This window comes from Primulina huaijiensis, chromosome 8 (genome assembly GCF_012295235.1).
Source record: "Primulina huaijiensis isolate GDHJ02 chromosome 8, ASM1229523v2, whole genome shotgun sequence".
NCBI classification, from domain to species: Eukaryota; Viridiplantae; Streptophyta; class Magnoliopsida; order Lamiales; family Gesneriaceae; genus Primulina; species Primulina huaijiensis.
Genome location: NC_133313.1, coordinates 21,924,533 through 21,947,260, shown reverse-complemented (window position 1 = coordinate 21,947,260; position 22,728 = coordinate 21,924,533). Strand labels below are relative to the sequence as shown.

General features: G+C 29.5%; 2 protein-coding genes across 2 annotated transcripts; both read left to right on the top strand.

Moving 5' to 3' along the window:
* Positions 1-4,581: 4,581 nt before the first annotated feature.
* On the top strand, positions 4,582-6,790 carry LOC140982304 (probable transcription factor KAN4). The gene is made up of 5 exons (XM_073448775.1): positions 4,582-5,124; positions 5,296-5,372; positions 5,599-5,635; positions 6,037-6,196; positions 6,554-6,790. The coding sequence occupies exons 1-5, from the start codon at positions 4,665-4,667 to the stop codon at positions 6,750-6,752; spliced, it is 933 nt and encodes a 310-aa protein (XP_073304876.1). The 5' UTR covers positions 4,582-4,664; the 3' UTR covers positions 6,753-6,790.
* A 7,356-nt stretch (positions 6,791-14,146) lies between these two features.
* On the top strand, positions 14,147-17,041 carry LOC140983115 (cytochrome P450 CYP82D47-like). Its single transcript, XM_073450029.1, has 2 exons — positions 14,147-15,224; positions 16,246-17,041. The coding sequence occupies exons 1-2, from the start codon at positions 14,268-14,270 to the stop codon at positions 16,870-16,872; spliced, it is 1,584 nt and encodes a 527-aa protein (XP_073306130.1). The 5' UTR covers positions 14,147-14,267; the 3' UTR covers positions 16,873-17,041.
* The last annotated feature ends 5,687 nt before the right edge of the window (positions 17,042-22,728 follow it).

The following is a 22,728-nucleotide window of genomic DNA, read 5'->3' as shown; positions in this document are numbered from 1 at the left end:
CTTTTAGTCGTGATAGGCTTTCACTTGTGAGTAAAATTATGTTTAACATATATATAGTTCAACAACATAACCAATGAACGATGTTGTAATTTCTTCAAATATCGTGATATTTGTAATATCATTTTTATATATTTAATATAAATATTATTAACATACAGCTATAATGTTAATAAATTTTTAACAATTATTTCTCAATCACTGGAAGAAATAATACTTGAAAATCTATTCAAATTGCTATATATTAGAACCGAGTCCTCGTTTAATTTGACGCAATTCAGGAAAGTCATCTCATTAGTAATTTTTTAGAAGCTTTGGAACAATGATTGCGTTCATCATATCATGGGGATAATATAGTTTCAATATCATTTGTGTGTCTATAACATAATATTATATTATTCGTTGAACCAAAACAAATTTTCTTCTATCGAGATTACATTTTGTTTATAATATTTTATATCTTGTGGAACGATATACAAAATTAATTATTGTATTTTAAAATTTTTGAGAAGAGACACGAATAACGTAATTAAAATATGCATATGAGATATCATTCAAATGTAGATAAAAGTATTTGTTTTATTTAATATCTCATCTAATAATAAAATTGTTTATATTTCATGAACATTTTATGATAGTCAAGATTAATTTGATGAAATATTGTAGAATTGTATTTGTATTTCACTATTTGGCTAAGTGAATTTATTTGGCAAGGAGTTTTCAATGTTACCATCTTATATCTTATGAATTAGCTGATGATTAGCCACTTTGACTAAAAAAGAGATAAAAACAACATCTTAATCACATTGGAATATATCGAGATAATATTAGAGGAAATAAAGTGCAACTGGCTCAATGTCTCAATTTACTAAAAATTCACAAAATTGATCTATTGTGTCCACAAATCTTTAGAATTGTTCTCATGTCATTATAAATAGAATGAGAATTGTGTACACTTTGTTGTTCATGTATTTTTTTTCTGGATGAAGAAATTTTTCTTTTTGAAAAACGATTTTATTCTTTGCCAAATATTGACATTTTATATGATATCCATACAACATAATCAACACAAATGATATATAACAATAAAACTAGTTAACGCTAGGGTAAAAAACTCATCTCATTGCAAGAACATTAAATGATATATCAAATGAAGCATATTATTTAGTAATATTTATTTAGCAGCATATATAAAAAAAATTGACCAAATGACTTAAAAACAGTGTTTGAAATCAGTTACATTCAAACATTTCTCTCAATCACGTATCTCAATTGACACATAAAGAGTTTGAAAATATCTATATTCTAAATGAGAGAAAGAAGTTTTATATGACCTTAATATTTATTAATAATTTATTTTTATTCAATCCGTCTCATCTCTCTTCGTCTTCCCATTATTATCTATCATTAATATGGTAGAAATTTTCATGAATTTGACTGCAATGTATAAATTTGACTAATTAAATTAAATCAAATTAATAACTATTTTCATTGAATTAACTACACTGTTAATAATCATATTAAACTAACATAGAAAATGACTTAAAGAACCTCATAAACATAACAAATTGTAAAAAGTGTCGCTAAATTTAGCGACGATTTTTGTATAACCGTCGCTAATTTTAGCGACAGCTTTGGTAATACCGTCGCTGATCTATAAGTAGCGACAATTTAGACTTAACCGTCGCTATATTTAGCGACGGTTATTGTAAAAGCGTCGCTAATTTTAAATCGGCGACAGTTATAAACATAACCGTCGCTATTAGCGACGGTTAAAGTCAAAACTATCGCAAACTGTCTATAAATATCCCCCCCCTCGGTCCATTTTCTACATACCAGTTCACAACACTTAAAATTTTTCTCCCTTACACAATTTTAGTTTCGATTTTGTCATTAAAGTTTAATAAATTTTTAAAATCAAGTATATAGTATTTTCGACGGTAAATCAAGAATATAATTAGCATAGTAGATTGTGAGTTTTTTTGTATATTTATGTGAGTTTTTTTGTATATTTATTAAAATATTAAAAGTGAAAATTTTTTTATTTTACTGAAAAAATTAGCGACGGAAAGCATACCAAATTGTCTCTAAAATTAGCGACGAAGTTTATAAAACACCGTCGCTACCGTCGCTAAATTTTGCGACGGTGTATTAAACCGTCGCTGTTTAGCGACCGTTTAAATTACGACCGTCGCTAATTGCAACGACGGTTAACGATGATGTCCGTCGCGAATTAATTTGCGACGGTTTTTTAAAAACCGTCGTAAATTGTAACTACCACATCACTCCAAAACCGTTGTCTTTTAGCGAATGCTTTAACCATAGAACCTTTAACAACGGTTTTATATACCTACGACAACGGTTTTTCACCGTCGTCTTTAAACGCCTACGACAACGGTTTTTCACCGTCGTCTTTAAACGTCTACGACAACGGTTTTTTATCGTTGTCTTTGAGCACACCCTTTAATCACATGGCTTTTAACAACGGTTTTATTTGACCTACGACAACGATTTTTAACCGTTGTCTTTTGCCTTTTTTTTAGTAGTGCCTACAAATTCCATTTAACAAATACATGATAAGATTAAGCCCAACACCACCTTATCCATCACGCACTAATTAAGCTGATAAATAACACTGGAGAATGGCAGTGGAACATGAAAAATTTACCTGAACAACGTTAAGCACTCCTGAGTGGTTAACAACAACAGGAGAAACGGGAGAGATTGTGCTCTGAGTGCTAGGCACATCAAGAATTCCATTTTGCCAATGGCCTGATTGAGTTTCTCCATTCCTGAAAGTGTACAATATGAGCCCGTCTTTTGCCCTCATGCCAAGCACTTTCATATATAACGGCGGCCATTTGAGAAGAAATAGACCTCGAACCCATGCATTTTATCAGCAAACTATATAGGAGTACCTAATTGAACGTAATGAATTAATGTCTAACGGTATCCTTATGATTTTGTCGCAAAACATTGAAACATCTGACTATTATCGACGATTATCACCAAAGAAAGTAATTTGAAGGATTAGATTTTGTTAGGATCGTGTCTCACACTTGGGTAAGCAACCGATGAAGCTATTCTTGAGCTAAATGATTAGTCAAATATGCTTATATTAAAGTGCAGAAATAATTCGAGATGATAAACAATAATAAATAATATTATTATCAAGGTTAGGGATAAACACACAAAAATGATAGACTTAAAATCCGCCAATTATTTCAAAATTATTTTCACCCCAAAATTTGCTATTATTATTTATATTTTCTTACCGATGTTGTAAATTTTATTAAAATTTTCATTTTAATATTTTGAGCATTGTTATTATTATCATCAATCAGCATCACCATCAAAATCATTGTCACAATGTTATCAAATTAATTTTAATATTTTTCCAATCTATTTTAATTTTTGATAATTTTAATCATATTTCATTAGATTTTGATGATGTTTGTTTACCACATCAATGCCACATAGCTTCATGTAAAAAAGGACTCAAAATACTAAAAATACAAAGATAGCGTAGTTGACTCAAATTTAATAACGTAAAAGAAAAAATTGCAAATAAAAAATAGAAAAATATACAAAAGTGAAAATATAATTTTCTCTTAATTTAATCCTCTTTTTCCGATTACATTCTCCACTACTCCCAATATCTGAACTGATATAGAGCACAGATATATGTTAAAAGAATTTTGTAAATTCAGATAATTATTTAATTTGTAGATTATAACTATTTTACTTGACTTTTCAACTGAACCCACTATTATCATATTATACATATAGTACCCATTAAGCAATTAAGGCTGCATGTGGATCTGAGGCCGGCTGTCGCCGAAGCTCCGGCCCCCTCTCTGACACGCAGGCCACTTCATCGAAAAATCTTAAGATACTGATTGTAATTTCGAATTTTTTAAATCACTTTTGAGCTGGTGTAAATGCTCCTAAATTGTTTAAAGTGCATGCTTTAATTAAATATACATTAAAATCGGATCACAAAATTATACACCATCCATTTACATAAAAATGTTTTCTCAGGTGGTCAAGAATTTTAAAGAAGGCAATGATTGACCATTTACTCGTTTAACCATGCATGGTTCAATTTTGTTTGCGTTAATAATATAATATAAATGCTGTGTTAACATTAATCTACCGTCCCCTTTACCATTATCTCATTTTTTTATTCGATAATACTAATCTTCTTTGACTTCCTTTTAAGTGATAAGACCAATTCTGCTTGGTAAAAAACACATCATTATATTCATGCAAAAAATGTATATACAAACCAGTTCTCATGGGTGTCGAGTTGATGGAGTATGTGAATGTTGGGCTAGTGATCATGAGTTTGGTTATGAGTATGTTGTACAAAACTTGTTCAATACGATTTACTTAATTATCCATGGTTTCGAGGCTACTGCGTTAGCCCAGATCACTCAACGTGCGCTAAATAATAACTCTTCCGGGTTCCTACAATATATATATATATATATCTATCCAAACCATAAGATACTGAATTTGATTAAATACATTTCACTATCTTTTAACCCATTTTTACGAGTCTTTCTTTGTACACATTTTTCACGTAAAAAATTCCTCCGATATATTTGACTTCTTGTGCTATTTGGCTGAACTGATATGTTTTCTCTTATCTTTAACAGCAAAAAATGTCTTTTAGCTTAAACCAAGTCATAATGAGAACCGAAGATTGTTCCACCATGCTCGATCTTTCTTTACAGATCACTACACCTTCACAGTCATCAAACTGCAAGTTCATGGAAATATGGCAACATTGCAACGCTCATACGACTGATTCTGTCGGCAGTGGAAGCGATCGGAGGCAAAAAAATGGGGTTTCCAGTGCACAAAAGATCAATACTTCTAATCATGTTATATCCGGTGATCCCAGTTTGAGTTTGGGACGTGAAATGCTTGGATTGAATCATATCTCTGTGAGAATACCAAGAAATTTTCATCAAACACATCGCGGAGGGGAGTTCAAAAGAACTTCAAGAATGGTGAATGGGATTGATAAGAGATCAATTGTTAGAGCTCCAAGAATGAGATGGAATTCTACTCTCCACGCTCATTTTGTTCAAGCAGTTCAACTTCTTGGTGGCCGTGAAAGTATGTCAAATTTATTTTCTAGTTATACTTTATATTTAAAAAATTAACCTTGACAGCAAGCTTCTTGATTATAACTGATAGAAGGGTTTTCAGTACTCGCTTGGGTTGAATAAACATATTAAAAACATTATCTGACTACAAATAATGTTTCCTACAAATATTATATTACAGGAGCAACACCAAAGTCTGTACTAGAGTTAATGAATGTGAAACATCTAACCCTAGCTCACGTGAAGAGCCACTTGCAGGTGGGATCAGTCACTGAATTCAATCAATTTATTCATTGAAATTAGGGTAATTAGTAGAAACCTACCCCTTTCGTATTCTTCCATCTCATTTTCGTTGCCTTTTTAATTTCCTGTCTCTTTCGTTCCACTTGTGGGGGATATGAGAATAAAGGTATTAGGACAAAATGGCATCTTTACCTTAAAATATTTTTCTCATTCTCTTTTCTCGTGTAAAATTTACATGCAGATGTATAGAACAGTCAAGACCATTGACAAAGGAGCAGGTAATAAATAAAAATAGGATCTTTCTTCACAAAAAGGTCCCATCCCTTCCCACTCCCCATTATTCTCTTTGTTTGTGCTCGCATTTATGATTAATGGCGACAAAATCTTCCATCAGATTTGCTCCCAAAATTTCAAACCAAAACATGATTGTTCGGAATTTCACATGCACAGCCTGATCACTCATACTGTATACATTCGTGACAACAGTGTGTAATTTAGATTTGTCTATCCTTGTATATTTTTACGCAAAATATTTGTGTGATCATCTTATAAGTTCCATATTTTTTGTTTAAGTTCAGATGAGCAAGCGAAAAAATTTATGTAAAAATACACATGGAGTAACTTTTTTATATAACAGACTTACCCGTGTGAATTAGTTATGGTATTGACTCCGTTACAGAAGCTCACGGGCCGACAGATATGGGATTAAAGTTGCGAAATCATAAGGGGTTTGAAGATGAAAAGGCTGATATTATTAGTACTCGTTTTAATGCTTTCATCCCATTAGCAGCACCAGTTTCATCAGTACTAGACTCGAATACATTTGTAGATGCTCAGAGGTGAGTGCATTCTGCACTTCCAGTTTCTATTTTGGTGCACTGCACTACTTTTTTAATGTTCGATAATCTTCTTTTTGCTGCTTTGACTTCTTTTATTTGAGAGAATTAACTCACAAGATCGAATAAAAAACTACATCTTTGTAATAAATAAATATAAACTAGTTTATCCGTACACATAGATGTGTGTGTACATTTTGATCAGCCAACACCTAGTGATATAGTAGCATAAACCTCTTCAATACGACTGAGACTTGACTTCGATCTCATATCAAGCAAAAAAACCCACCGCATATATTGTAATAGAAAAATAAAGTGTTGAATTAATTTCATCCTCTAGTACTTTTTGATGACCTTCAGAATTCCATGGCCATCATCTCCGAACGACGTCCATGTGATCGATCCTGTATCGAGCAAGTTCAGAGGTGGAATAGTGGATGAGATGGAGGTATATGGAGTTGAACCAGAAGATAACAAGTTGCTTAATCTAGAGTTCACGCTAGGAACGTCAAGCTGGAAAGTTGGGATACCTCTAAATCATCGTATTGATCATAATTAAGCCTGTCGTTGATTGATTCATTTGCCATATATATTAAGTTAAGCTGGAACATAGACTAATTAAACGAGCGATCTGTCTATTTTATTTGTTTGTTCGTTTGTTTTATATTTATATTTATTTTTATGATTTTATATTTTCTCCGTAATAAATTAGAATTGTTGGAAAAACGAAATTGTGCAGGATAGTTGGATGGTTTGTTTTATGTTAAGTAATAAATCCAACAGGGTATCATCCCAAAAATATTTCCTAATGAAGATATACCCTCGTCTACTCATTAGTTTTAATAATTAATGTGAGACATTTGTAACATTCACGATATTTTTACCGCGGCAAAAATTTGACGAGGTGTAAAAAACAGTTTATTGCATAAAAACTAAATTTTGACTAATTATATAACTAAAATTTTATTTAGGTCAATCAGACGAGTTTGGAAATATTGAATATCCGCAAAACTGCAGCAATATGGTTTGATCTTCAAAATTTGCTTACCTATTTCCAATTCAGTTTTTTAATTTACTGCGGAAAATGAAAAATCAACTGTGTATAGAATGGAATAGACTTATCCAAGTTTGGGTTTTTGATCTACTAATTAAATTTTCAAAATTAGGTTTAGGTACGCAAACTTTTAATTTTTGCCAATTTTTTGTCAAATTGCTGACGTATATTGAATAAATCAAAAATTTTCAATATCACGTCAATATTTTTAGTATTACAAATAGGTCTGAAAGAAAAAACAATTCAAAGTTAATACATCAAAATTAAACTTTGAAAAGTAAGTGAACCAAAAACCAAAAATATAAAAAAAGGTTATTATTTTCTCATAAATAGCACGTACATGGTTGTTTTCTTGTCCTTGTTAAAGACAACATACGTTTGGCATATTATAGAAAATGAATTTAAGAGCACGACGTGCATTATGTATTTCTAAACGTAACATATATAGGCAAGGCATCCCGACTTTTTTTTCCCGAAATAACCATGGGAATATCACTAGAGCAAATCAAGACAATCAGATTCAGTACTGATCGAAATGTACAAAAATAAACCGACAAGATGATAGTCCCTAGCTAGGATATTACAATCATCTACGAATAGACCTAAACAAGAGGAGTCTAGCTAGCTAGCTCGGGATTATTCATAAACTCAAGAACCAAGAATAAGAAAGCCAAGCAACAGTAAACACCAATCCGGCCACTGTAAGCGAATTTTGAAGTGATTCCATCGGAAGCAATCCCAAATCAATTTGCTGCAGGTTCATTATTTTATTTGGTTTTTTTGATCCAATCATATGAATTTATATATATTTATAATTGAAGATTGCATCTCCAGGAAAAATATTCTCTCAGGAGCAGTTCAAGATGCGGACGATATAAGCAATATCTTCATTATAACCAAGATAAGATAAATCTCTGTAATATTATCAAATTTTTCTACATACTTAATATGGGTTTATTCTGAATTACGGTTATTATTAAGATATTTTATTGTTTTTTCGAGAAACCAAAAGACAAAACTAAGCAGACGTTTCGGAGGAATGACGCTCATACAAAGCTACATGGGAACATACGTCTCTAACAAATAAAACAACGCTTGTTGAATTATGAGGAACTAATTAAATGTTCGGGTCTGAATTGAAATTCCAAAACTCCAAGGGTGATTTATCCAATGCTAAATGCAAAGTCCATTCCAGAGTAATCTCTCACTGAAAAATATGAACCAGTCCTGATGGAATATATAAGGCCTTATACTTCGGCCCATTTCGTGATTTTTTTACCACCTTTCAGTAGCGATAGATTTTCAATGATAGGTAGACCCAGAACTTCTCTGTTAGGATCTTGTGCTTGGTTAGAAGGAGATGAATAAAAAATAACATTAGTTTACCAAAAATTTGGTTGGGATAACATCTTTGAATTTAGTAATTCTCGTCAAGTCAACGTCAGTTGGTTAATCAGATAAGTTCTGTACGGAAGGAAGTTAAACTGACAAATCGAACACTAAAAAATGGTTAAGTAAGAAAAACAATTGGATTATCAAGATTAAACTGAAGAAAATGTAAATAACACAAATATGTTTATGGATGTTACAAGATTTGAATAACTTCTATATCATCCTTTCTTCCTTGTTGGGAGGATATTCACTAAAAGACTTAAGAGATTACAACTTTTGTAACAACTTGATTCAGTAAGGCTTTATAACTGTGCTAAGAAGTTTTGAAAGCAGCTGTGCTATTGAAAGCTTGAAATTTGAATTTATTTGATGATTCCATATAGCTTAACTGATTTACCATTTCATCTATTTATAAACTTAGATCCAACTGTCAGTCAAATCAAATATTATATATGTTCCAAATATCGTAGCCATTAATCCCGTCTTTTTCATGTCACTATCTCTTTTGACAATTTTTACAACGTAGGTAGTTCTCGCGGATTTATGACAATTCATAGACCGTTGATAAATCAGACTTTATCAAATAATTCAGCTTTGTAACTTTGAGTAGTCTAACTGATTCTTCCGATAATGTTTATTCATTTAATTAACTATATTTTAGTCCAATTGGTATTCAACTGTCAATTATTCAAGAAACCTAGATATCAGTTAAGCTTCAAACGATTTTCTCTTATAAAAATTTCAATTTAGATCATGTTCAGTTTAACTCATTATCAGTTCAGTTTAGCTCAGTTTGTTAAATCACTAAAATTTAATTTATCCAACATTCTGCATATTACTATATACTAAAAATTTTTCGAAGTGAACAGTCCCAACTAAATTTGTAGCGGGTTCATTATTTATTTGATCCAATCATATGAACGTATACTTAGTTATAATTGAAGATGGCATCTCCAGGAAAATAATTCTTTCCGAAGCAGTTCAAGAGGCGGACAATGCAAGAAGTACAGTTCATTCCAAACCCGTTTCCCTGTTTTTGTTCACAGCAAATGGGGAAAAAAAGAAAAGAAAAGAGTGTCTAAAATCGGATTATGATTTCATCATGATAAAGGAAAGTGTCCAAATTAATTGTGATTCTTGGTTTAGCGTGAGCGCAATAACATCGAACGACTTTCCCAAGTTAATCAATCACTTACTTTATTAGTTAATTGATTGAATTATTGGTGCTTTAGTATAATAATTGCTCTTGGTCAAATAAGCACAAATTCAATATTTTTTGAGAAAATAACTTTTTTGCTACGATAATCTTTTCTATTTCGAAATTTTGTGTACTAAGTTTTCAACAAAAAATTTAATATATTAACTTTGATTTTTTTTCTTTTAAAAAATGTAAGAAAATAGTGATGTGATATGGATAATTTGTCCGATTTGATGTCAGCTATTGGAGAAAATTACCAACTTTTAACTTTTAGTGTATGGAAATCAAATTTTACGAATTTATAAAAACTTAAAATTAGATAAGTTAGTTAACTAAAAATTTATTTTCCTATTTTATTGATATACAAATTCAATATTTTCATGACTAAGATAAATCTCCGTAATATTATCGAACTGTTTTGTATATTGAATATGATTTTATTCCGATATATGCTTATTGATATTTTACTGTTTAATAGTTTATTAATATTTAACGGCGATTGTTTTAAAAGTTCAAAGATTAAATGAAAATAAGATTTTTAGTGTGCATTTGGGTTGAATTTAAAATCAATATATTTCAATTATAGTTTATTGTAAATAATAAAACAATTGATCAAATTAAATTTATAAATGACTTATTTACATATTAGTTATATAAATTAATATGGATTTCAAATGAAAATGTTATTAGATGAATTTGAAACACATCCTAATTAAAATAAAACACTATACAAACATGTAAAATTGGATTCAAAATTTACGATCTTATTTATCTATAGCAACAAAAATAAATTTGGATATATCGATCAATCACGTGCAACTATCTTCTTCCCTGTGATTGTCGCGAAAGAATACATTTAATTCGTTTTCTTGTGTTGGTAAATTCAAAAAAAATCCCTCTGTACATGTTTCACTTTAAATTCAGTACCTACAAGATAATCTTTTTTATTTGCTGCCTGACTACAAGCCAAATATATTTTTAACTCCATACATAAACTAATTTACTTTTTTACCCTTTTATTATTAAATTATATCTATTAAATAAAAATCTTCACCAACAAATATACCTGTTTTTTACCATACACTTGTAATTCTTCTCCAACAAATATACTTGTTTTTTTTACCATATATACCTATTTTTGACCATACAATACTCAAATGATAATTTGAGGATTTAAAAAATATAATTTGAAGTTAAAATTGAGTAGGTTTTGACAGTGTAATTTGTGAAGTAAAAATAAGATACTTAAATTGGTACAAAATGTAATTAATTCGATATCACATTTACATGCTTTTGACCCTATAATGTTCAAATTCGATTATTTGGAGATGTCAAAAAATATAGTTTAAAGTTAATATTGAGTGGTTTTTATGGAGCAACATGTGAAGTAAAAATATGACACCTAAATTGTTACAAAAGTGCCTAATTTGAGACCAAATATACCAGTTTTTTACCCTACAATACTCAAATTCGTTTATTTGGAGATTACAAAAACATAGTTTGAAGTTAATATTCAGCGGCTTTTTATGGTACAATTCGTGAAGTAAAAATAAGATACCTAAATTGATACAAAAAGTACCTAATTCGTGACCAAATATATATTTTTTTATATTATAATAACCAAATTCACTTATTTGGGGATGTCGAAAAATACATTTTAAAGTTAATATTTAATGACGTTTGATGTTGTAATTCGTGAAATAAAAATATTATACCTAAATAAGTACAAAAAATACCAAAATCAAGATTGCATATACTTGTTTTTTGACCCTACAATACTCAAATTTGATTATTTGGGATGTCAAAAATATAGTTTGAAGTTAATATTGACTGACTTTTGATGATACAATTTGTGAAGTAAAAATATGATATCTAAATTGGTACAAAATATACTTAATTTGATATCACATATACATGTTTTTTACCCTACAATACTCAATTTTGTATATTTAGAGATGTCGAAAAATATAGTTTGAAGTTAATATTGAGTGGCTTTTGATGGTGTAATTCATGAAGTAAAAATACGTTACCTAAACTTGTACAAAAAATACCTAATTTGATACCACATATACCTGTTTTTGACCATACAATACTCAAATTCGAGACCACATATACTTATTGATATTCATTAAAGTAATAAGGAGATGTCTAATTTGATATCATACTTATTAGTATTCATCTATAATACTTATTGATAATTATTTGTTATTTTTATCAATAATTTTCGATTATACTTATGAATATTCAATTATAATTAGATATGAGTATTTACGGAGTAAAATAATATTCATTTGATGATGACATTCGCGAAGTAAAAATATGATACCTGAATTAATACAAAAAAGACATAATTCGAGCCCACAAGTACTTGATTTTACCCTTTAAAGCATCAAGTTCGATTATTTGAGTATGATGAAATATATTGTTTGAAATTAATATTGATCCCTTTGATGATTAGATTCCTGAATAAAAAAATATGATACTTAAATTGGTACAAATAGTACCTAATTAGATTCCACATATATTTGATTTTACCCTTCTAAGACCCAATTTTGATTATTTTGGGACGTCAAAAGATATATTTTAAATTAATATTGAGTGACTTTTGATGGTGTCATTATGCTAAAATGTGATACTTAAACTGATACAAATAATATCTAATTCGAGTCTATAAATACTTGATTTTCCTCCCTAAATAATCATATCCAATTATAAATAAATATTCATAAGTCTAATAGAAAATTATTGATAAGAATAACGAATAATTACCAATAACTATTATAGATGAATATTAATAAATATGATATCAAATTAGACATCTCGTTATTACTTTAATGAATATCAATAAGTATATGTGGTCTCGAATTTGAGTATTATAGAGTAAAAAACAGGTATATGTGATATCAAATTAGGTACTTTTTGTACTAGTTTAAGTAACGTATTTTTACTTCACGAGTTACATCATCAAAAGTCACTCAATATTAATTTCAAACTATTTTTTTTTGACATTTCTCAATATAAAAAATTGAGTATTGTAGTTATAAAAAACATGTATTTATGGTATCAAATTAAATTGTAGATATCATAGTTTTACTTCACAAATTGCAGCATCAAAAGCCAATCAATAATAAGTACTCCAAACAATATTTTTGACATCCTAAATAATCGAATTTGAATATTGTAGGGTAAAAAAAAAGTGCATGCAGTGTCGATTTTGGCACTTTTTGTACCAATTTAGATATAATATTTTATTTCACGAATTACATCATCAAAAGCCAATAAATATTAACTTTAAAATATATTTTTCGGCATTCCCAAATAATAGAAGTTGACTATTCTAGAGTCAAAAACAGATATTTGTGGTCACGAATTATGTACTTTTTATATCAATTTAGGTATTGTATTTTTACTTCACGAATTGTATCATCAAAAGCTGCTCAATATTAACTTCAAACTATATTTTTGTAATCTCCAAATAAACGAATTTGAGTATTGTAGGATAAAAATTAAAAACAGGTATATTTGGTCTGAAATGAGAAACTTTTATAACAATTTAGGTTTGATATTTTTACTTCACGAATTGATACATAAAAAACCACTCAATATTAACTTAAAAATATATTTTTTGACATTCAAAAATAATAGAATTTGATTATTGTAGGGTCAAAAACATATAAACGTGGTATCGAATTAAGTACATTTCGTAACAATTTAGGTATCGTATTTTTACTTCACAAATTATATTATCAAAAGCCACTCGATATTAACTTCAAATTATATTTTTAAATCCTCAAATAATCGAATTTGAGTAATATATGGTCAAAAACATGTATATGTGATAAAAAAAAAAAACATGTATATTTTTTGGGGAAGAATTACAAGTGTAGGGTAAAAAAACATGTATATTTGTTGGGGAATATTTTTATTTAATAAATATAGTTTAATAATAAAAAGGTAAAAAAGTAAATTAGTTTTTGTAGGGAGTTAAAAATATATGTGGCTTGTAGTCAGGCAGTAAATAAAAAAAAAATCTTGTATGTATTGAATTTTAAGTGAAACATGACGTAGGTATTTTAGTTGAATTCACCCTTATTATGTTGTACTTTTTTTCCCTCAAAATATTGATTTTTTTAAAATATATTTAGAGTGCGTGGTTGCGTACGAATAGAATTCGAAAACCAAAAGACAAAACTAAGAAGATTAAAGTACTTATCAGATTCATTTATTTTATTATTAACAATATTATATATGTCCACCACCCTTAAATTTATATCTTCCAAGTCCCAAACAACTAAATGAGCTAAACTTTAAAAACTTGGGACTGGATTGAAATTCCAAAACTCTAAGACTCGAAAGGTAATTATGTACGGCTAGTGGTTAAAATGACAACGGGGTCGTTGCCCATCCATTCTTCTTTGTAAACCCAAGCCATGGAATTTACATGGAGTTCTTCGATAGCAACTGCTTTCATATTCTTTCTTAGCATCTACTTTCTGCTAAAATTTGCTGCTGCAAGAATCAGAAAAAGTAACCCAAATTCACCCCCGGAAGCGGCCGGGGGATGGCCGCTCATCGGCCACTTGAATTTGCTGTCGGGCCCGGAGCAACCTCATGTAGCGTTATCAGATTTAGCAGACAAATATGGCCCGATTTACAGCATCAACTTAGGCGTGCACCGTTGCTTGGTGGTTAGCAGTTGGGAAGTGGCTAAAGAAATTTTCAACTCCACAAACGACGTATGTTTCTCCAACAGGCCACAAACTGTGGCGATTCAGCTTATGAGCTACGATTTTGCCATGTTCGGCTTCAGCAAATATAACGATTATTGGCGGGAACTGCGCAAGTTTTGCATGCAAAAGCTGCTATCCGCTCAAAGGGTTTCGACGCTTGGCACTGCGTGGGAGACTGAAACTCGGGCCATGATGAAATCAATTTACATATCGTGCCGGAAGAATAACTTCCGGGCGCCATTGGAAATGAAGAAATGTTTGGGGGACCTGACGTTGAATTCGATGGTGAGGATAGTTTCGGGGGCTACGGTGAAGAAAATGGATTTCATGGAGGCTGAGAATTGGCGAGAACAGATCAGGGAATTCTTCAAAATGATGGATGCGCTTACTTTCACGGATGTGGTGCCATATCTTAAATGGTTGGATCACTTCAAAGGAACTAAGAAAGATTTTGAGAAGACGGGGAAAATGATGGATACCATCCTGCAATCGTGGCTTGAGAAGCACAAGAAATTACAGAAGAATAAATCTGAAAATGGGCTGCAGCAGCTTGACGGAGAAAAAGATTTCATGGAGGTGATGATGGAGGCGGCGGATTCCTTCGCGCATCAGTTTCCGAAGTATGATGCTGATACAATCATCAAAGCCACTTGTCAGGTACCCCAATTCTTATCTTTGTGTATATAATATCTCGTCGTGTCCAAAAATTTGGTGAAAGATTTTCAATTTTTAATTATGAGTATGAATCCGACACATATTTCTTGACAAAAGGAAAATCTCAAGTGTTTAAACTTATTGCAGTAAGAAATTATTGAAATAATTAATATATTTAATTTCTTTAAATATTTTTATTATTTAATTTCTTTAAATATTTTTATTATTTATAATAAATTATATAATATTTAAGTCTAAATTTTAAATATATTTTTTATCTCGATTTTATAGGATTAGGAAGTGTATAAATTGCGCTTAACTCAGACACTAAAATAAAATTATTTATATAATTTGATTTTGATATGCAATTATTTAATTTGAAAAATATATGTTATCTGTCCGTAATAGCAGCCAGCATTTTGTCGAGACCAACCCCATTTTGCATTTTGGTCTACCTTGCCGGCTGAAAGTGTTGATTAATTTTCAAAATTTTATAGTAATAATCAATTAGATATCATTTAATAAGATTAAAAAATTTTCCTTGCAATTTTTTAAATAGTCAATAAATTAAGATTTTAGTGAATTTAGAAGGCTTGATTTAGTACTTCGTGACAAAGATCTTATTTAAAAAAAATGTTTGAAGACTTGAAGGATTTATTGTTCATTTTATAGAAATTTGCTCAAATGGCCTATTTCACCAAGTTCAATTACTGCATGTCCAAATATAATTTTAAAATCATCTCCTGTAATATCCGATCGTATGTAGACTAAAAATAGGAGGATGTTTTGATGCGGCAAAACTGAACTTTTGAACTTCATCACCCTTGATAAATGATATAGATATAACTGAAATTTTGATACAAGAATTATTGAAGTGATACGGTCGACTCTGATATGCACGCCAACAAGTCCTTAATCTAATCTAATATATTAAAAAAGATAATTTTCGAAGCTCAACATGAGGGAACTTCATATCAATTGCGTTAAATGTCTAGCTGGCTAGCTAAATTTCATCGATTTACAGACTATGATAATCGCGGGAACTGATACGATGACCGTGACTCTCGTTTGGGCATTATGTCTACTACTCAACAATCGCCACGTCCTTGAAAGGGCTCAACAAGAACTAGACAATCACATTGGCAGATCAAGAATGGTGGAAAAATCAGATATTGGAAATTTAGTATACATCCAAGCCATTATCAAGGAAACCCTCCGCTTATATCCGGCAGTGTTACTTCTACCTCCTCGCGAGGCATCTCGAGACTCGACCATTGCAGGATACCAAATTCCAGCTGGAACCCGTGTCATCTTAAACCTGTGGAAAGTGCAACGTGATCCATGTGTATGGTCGGACCCATTAGAATTTAAACCTGAAAGGTTTTTGACAGAACATAGAGATGTTGATTTAAAAGGTCAGCACTTTCAGTTTCTTCCATTTGGTGTTGGCAGAAGAATTTGTCCCGGAATCACGTTCGCTTTGCAATTTATGGAACTCGCACTTGCTACTCTTTTGCATGGATTTGATCTCAGAACACCTGAAGGTGATGTTGTGGACATGACTGGGAGTTTAGGTACTACTAATATGAAGGCCTCCCCTCTTCCGGTTCTCCTCACACCAAGATTGTCGCATGATCTGTTCTTGTGCTAGATATGAACGAGTGGACTACTTCTGCAGGTGAAATATCGATAATATTGTGTAAAATATAAGTTGCAGGTGAAATATCAATACTCTTGTGTAAAAGATAAGTTGCAGGTGAAACATTAATAATATTGTGTAAGATATAAGTTTTAAAATTATATATATGCTATCTTGAACATGGTTCACTATATAAAAATTAAGCTGGATTATAAACTAAAGATAAACAATTTTTTTATCTGTTCAATTTTGGGTGTTAGTCAATTAAGTTATCAAATTTTGGTTTTAGTAAATTAACATTTAATTTTCGGTTATTTTGGTCAAATTACTGATTTGATATCCGACAAGTAATCAATTTTTAATGCTAACATCAGCATTTTTAGGTTTTACTTTTGCATTTTCAAATGTCATATCAGCAATTAAACCAAAGTATCCAGAAATTAGAAGTTAGTGTACTAAAGTCAAACTTTGAAAACTTAATCAATGAACCAAAATTCAAAATTGAACAAGTTTGTAAACTAGAAAAATTATTTTCCATCAACCATTTACATTATCTGGTAGCTTCTTCATTTGTTAATATTTCCTTATTTTCTCCAATGTAATAAAAAGGAAGAATTGTTGGGAAAATGATAATAGAACAAAGTCACGCTGTGAACGTGCACTTTCATGGTAACATTGAGCTTTCACTAATGTTGATATTTGTTTGCTACTTCGCATATATTTTTTCCATATATATTAAGTTGAGAAATCACCAAATGTTTTAAATTATTTATCAAAGTTTCAGAGTTATTATGCGCCTAAAAATCTTTAGGTTGATTTTATAAGATTATTCAAAATCAATATAATTAATTTTGCTTTATCTCATCCTTCTCGTTCATGTTGGATGGAGGGTTTTTACCTATCGTGGTTGATGGATCAATGCATAATATCTTATTTCCACTCAAAAAAATATGATCAATTTTGTGTAACCTTATCCTACTCACATAAGAATCTGTGGCTTGATTTTCTTTTGTATGCAAGAGGCCTAGTTTTTCCACCACGTCTTTGTCGTCTAGGAAAAATATACAAATATTATAAAAAATTTTGTGAAACAGTATCACAAATCAATTTTACGAGACTAATCTCCTATTTATATCACAAATAAAAATTTATTATTTTTTTATCTTAAATATATAACTTATTATTATAAATATGAATAAAATTGATTCCTCTATCCCTCACAAATATAGCAGTGAAGTGGACATCCCGATTACTTGTGGCTGTCCATTTGCAAATAGTGCACTGGAAGTTGCTTTTACAATATAATTTAAATAATATAAACATTATCGGAAAGTTAGATTTCCTTGCGCAGCAAATTTTGACCCAATGGGATAAATTAATTGACGGCTTAGCGTAGAATTATCTATTGTTGTGGTGGAAAATTTAGAAGCACCCTTTGGCCCAAAAAAAAATAAATTAAATATCTGCTTGCATTATCTATTTATCTAATATTCTATTAAAAAAAGTGTGTTGAATTATTGTCATTGTGTTTAATTTATTATTATTAATTGTTATTCTTGATGTTATTAGTAATTAAGTCATTGTGTTTAATTGTTATTCTTCACTTGTCGAGATGTCCATTATGAACACAATGGTTGCACTTTTTTAAAAGATTAAAAAAATGTATATATAAAATTCTACATTTTTAATGCTTTTTTTTTAAAAAAAAAATAGTTGTTTTATGGTTACAAAAGCACCGAGTTTTAAAATTTTCCTGGTATATTTGACACAAAAATTGATGAATTATATATTTTTTAGTAACATGTTTTTATATATTTTAAAGTTAGGGTGAAAAATAAGTGGTTATATTCATAAGAGAAATTATAATTATAGAGTGAAAAGACTAAAAAATGAAAAAAAGAAATAAAAATTTATTTTTTCCATATATATTTGACACAAAAAAGTTGATGAATTCTATAATTTTTGTGTAACATCGTTTGTATATATTTCAAAATTTTGTGAAAAGTAAGTTGATATTTTGTAAAGGAAAAAAACATTCATGATAGAATAAAACTGAAAATGTAGATAAAACTAAAAAAAAAATGGTAAAATCAAAATTATAATATATAATAGATTGTAATTTGTCACAAGTTTATTCAATTAATAAATATAATGATTTTTGTACGATTGCTCTTATACTAGTATTGGGATTTAGATGAGAAAATTAACGAATTAAAAGTTGAAATTTTTTTTAAAGACTTAAAGCACATTATAAATGTAAATCTATTAATAGATTTATGTTAAATATATAAAATATTATGATATTGTTTTATGAGCCATTTGAATTATAAAAAACAATTATCATTTAAAATTTTCAATTTACATAATTTATTATTGCTACGTTATGTTAATTTTTTAGGTATTAAATTTAGTGATATTTAAGTAAATATTTAAATATATGAAGAATTAAGTGCATATGTATTATATTTTTGCCAATTTGTATTATAATTGAATGATTTGATATTTTTTCGAAAATAAATATGGATAAAATTAATCAAATTTCCTTGGTGGCTCGAGTAAAAACACAAAGAAACTATAAGTATTAGATATAATTTATCGGAAGTATAGATGACATGATAAATTAATTAGATTTGTGTTGTTCATGTGTGTTGACACGACAAAAACATAGTCTACATTGATTTAGAATCTACATCCATGAGACGGGTTGAATCGACGTATATCTACAATGAAAATTAATACTTTTTCATGGGTCGAGTTGAGTCGAATGGATAATATGTATCAGAAAATTATCTTATGAAACCGTCTCATATGAATTTTTTTAAAAGAAAAATGATTGAGAATTAATTGAATGAGTTATGTTAAGTTACGTGGATAACTCCCGAGTTTCCTATGACTATATATAGTTTTTAGTATAAGTTAACTACTATTCTAAATCAAATAACAACTCTAATCGTAAGTCAAATCAATTATCTATATCTATCATCTATTACTTTTCATAGGCTACTTTCGATTAATCGTTTTTGAAAATATAATTTAATACTGGCTGTGAATGATGGATTTTTAAATAGTAAGTAAGATATGCCACAAATAATTATAATTATAAAAAATAACTATTTTATTTATTTATCACATCATAATTATTAATTAAAGTTTTTTTAATACAACATATATTCAAAAATATATTGACAATAAATATTTAAAAATATAATTAATTTCATACATTTTTGTGATGGGTAGAAAATCTTCATCTTTATTTACAAAAGATATTTTTTCCAGTTACATATTTCTTAAGATTTTAGGTTCTTAGTGTCTTATTGTATGCATATAATTTATTTCCTCTTATGCGACATAATTTGATCAATTAATTTATCTAAGTATTTTTTGGGCTTAATTAAGATTTCATTCAATGAAAACTACACTGACTCGAAAATATATTTAATTTATGAACATGTCCATACATAACCGATGATCTAAAATAAAGAATTTTGATTTCATGGGTGAAATGTTGAGTAGCAGATTGTGTTTCTCAGGAGTTTCCATTGTTTGATGCTGACACGATAAACAAAGCAACATGCAAAAGGTAAATCAAATCTAGGATTTGCTCAGCCTCGTATAAGATAATCTTCAACCATAAAATCTATTTTGGTGTAAATTTTACACTAAAATAGTTCGATTTCTACACCAAATACGATATTCATCTTCAACTCATTTACTTCAAATCTTATCCCAAAAAAATATTCTCGAAATATTCCTTTTATTTTATATATACTAGTTATTATCTTTTATTCCTTAATTATTAATAATTAACATAAATAAATAATTAATTAAACTGAATTTACTTTTATCCATCTTGTTGGTAAGAAGGTTTATTTTCACATCAGTCATCAGTTCCTTTAATAATTGGTGGGTCATTTTTAGAGTTATTTTATGTTGTTGCATTAGACAATGATGCTAGGAGGAACAGATACAATCAATCACTCTCACATCGGCTCGATGATTGCAACTCAATAACCCTCCCACACCCTTCAAAACGATCAAGATGAATTAGACAATTAAGCATGTCGGTAAATGCAGACAAGTGAATGAATCGGACCTTGAAAACTTAGTCTACGGACATACAAGCCATAGTCAAATAAACACTGCGTCTACAGCCACCGATCCTCGTTATCACCAGGGAGGCAGCTGCGGATTGCACAATTGCAGGCTACTTGTTCATCCCTGCCGGGACACGCTTATTCGTGAACCTATGGAAAATCCAACCACATGGAATTTCAGCCGCAGAGGTTTCTTGCAAGCCATATATAAGGAGATTGATGTACTAGGACTGCACTTCGAGTTTCTTGGGAAATAAAAATATTTTGGTGCATTTACTTTTTAAAGTTTGGTTGGTGTACTAACTTTCAATTTTTAACTATTCTGATCTAATTATTGCGATGTGACAATAAAAAATACTGACGTACATTCAAAATTTGTTAGACTTGTCAAATATCACGTTAACAATTGCATCAAATAATCAAAAATTAAAAGTCTGTATATCAAAACAGTCAAAAATTAAAAGTCTGTATATCAAAACCAAACTTTGAAAACTTAACGGACCGAAACCAAATTGAATAAGTCATTAAAAAAAATTGTTTTACTTTTTTTTGTTGCATAAAAAGTACCTGTTGTCATATATGTATCTATGTAGGCAAAAACTTGTGTGATGCGGTCTCACGAGTTGTATTTTGTGAGACGGATATCTTATTTAGGTCATCCATAAAAAGTATTACTTTTTATGCTAAGATTATTACTTTTTATTGTGAATATCGGTAAGGTTGACCCGTCTCACAGGTAAAGATTCGTGAAACCGTCTCACAAGAGACCTACTCATCTATGTAAAGGTTATGGCCCAGCATAACGTTTACGCTTTGAGTTATATATATATGGTTTAACTCATTTTAATTTTTGGGATATATATATATATATATATATATATATGTATATATGTTCAACTTTTCATATAAATAATAGTGAATATATTACATAATTATGTATTTATGTATGTTGGGTTGGATTTAATTTGAATATATGTGATTGAGTTTAATGTGAACATATGTGTGGTTGGACTTAAAATATCTGCTTATCTCATGCATTAACTCTTTAATTTCAATGAAAGTAAGCATTTTAATATTATGAATTCACCAAAGCTTAGCAAATTACCACTATATTATTAATGATTTTTGTCCTGATGCCTATCATGCATTATTTATATGAATAATTCAAAAAATTCATTTAGTTGGAGACTAGGGGTGCAGATGAGCCGAGTCGAGCTCGACTAACATACTATTCGAGCTCGACTCGATTTTAATTTTGTAGGCTAGAATTCGGCTCAAACTCAGCTCGGTCAAGTATTAGCATACTTTTAGGGTTTAAATTTAGTATTAATAATTAATATTCAAACTCCAGTCTTAAAATTCTTAATTAATTGGTTAAAAATTCCTCAATCTAAAAATTTCTGCATTTTTATACATAATTTTTTTTAACTGTCCTCTTCATTCAATTACATCTTAGGTTAAAACTTTTGGAAAAAAAATCTTCTTACAAAATTCGTAATTAATTAGTTAAAAATTTCCATGATCAACACATATCCATAAATGCCACATTAGATTTTGTCAAAATTTCGGATCCTAATACTGTCATTTTCAACCTAAAAATATTTTTAATTTTTATGACATGACTTGGATCTTACGTGTTTCCTATATGTGGGCATAACTTGTGCTACGATATTATTTTAACAAGACATAAAATTAGTAATGCAAGGTGTACATTTTTCCCGGAACATTACAAAAATAAATAAACGAGCGTAAAATCGTCTCCACAATATATATA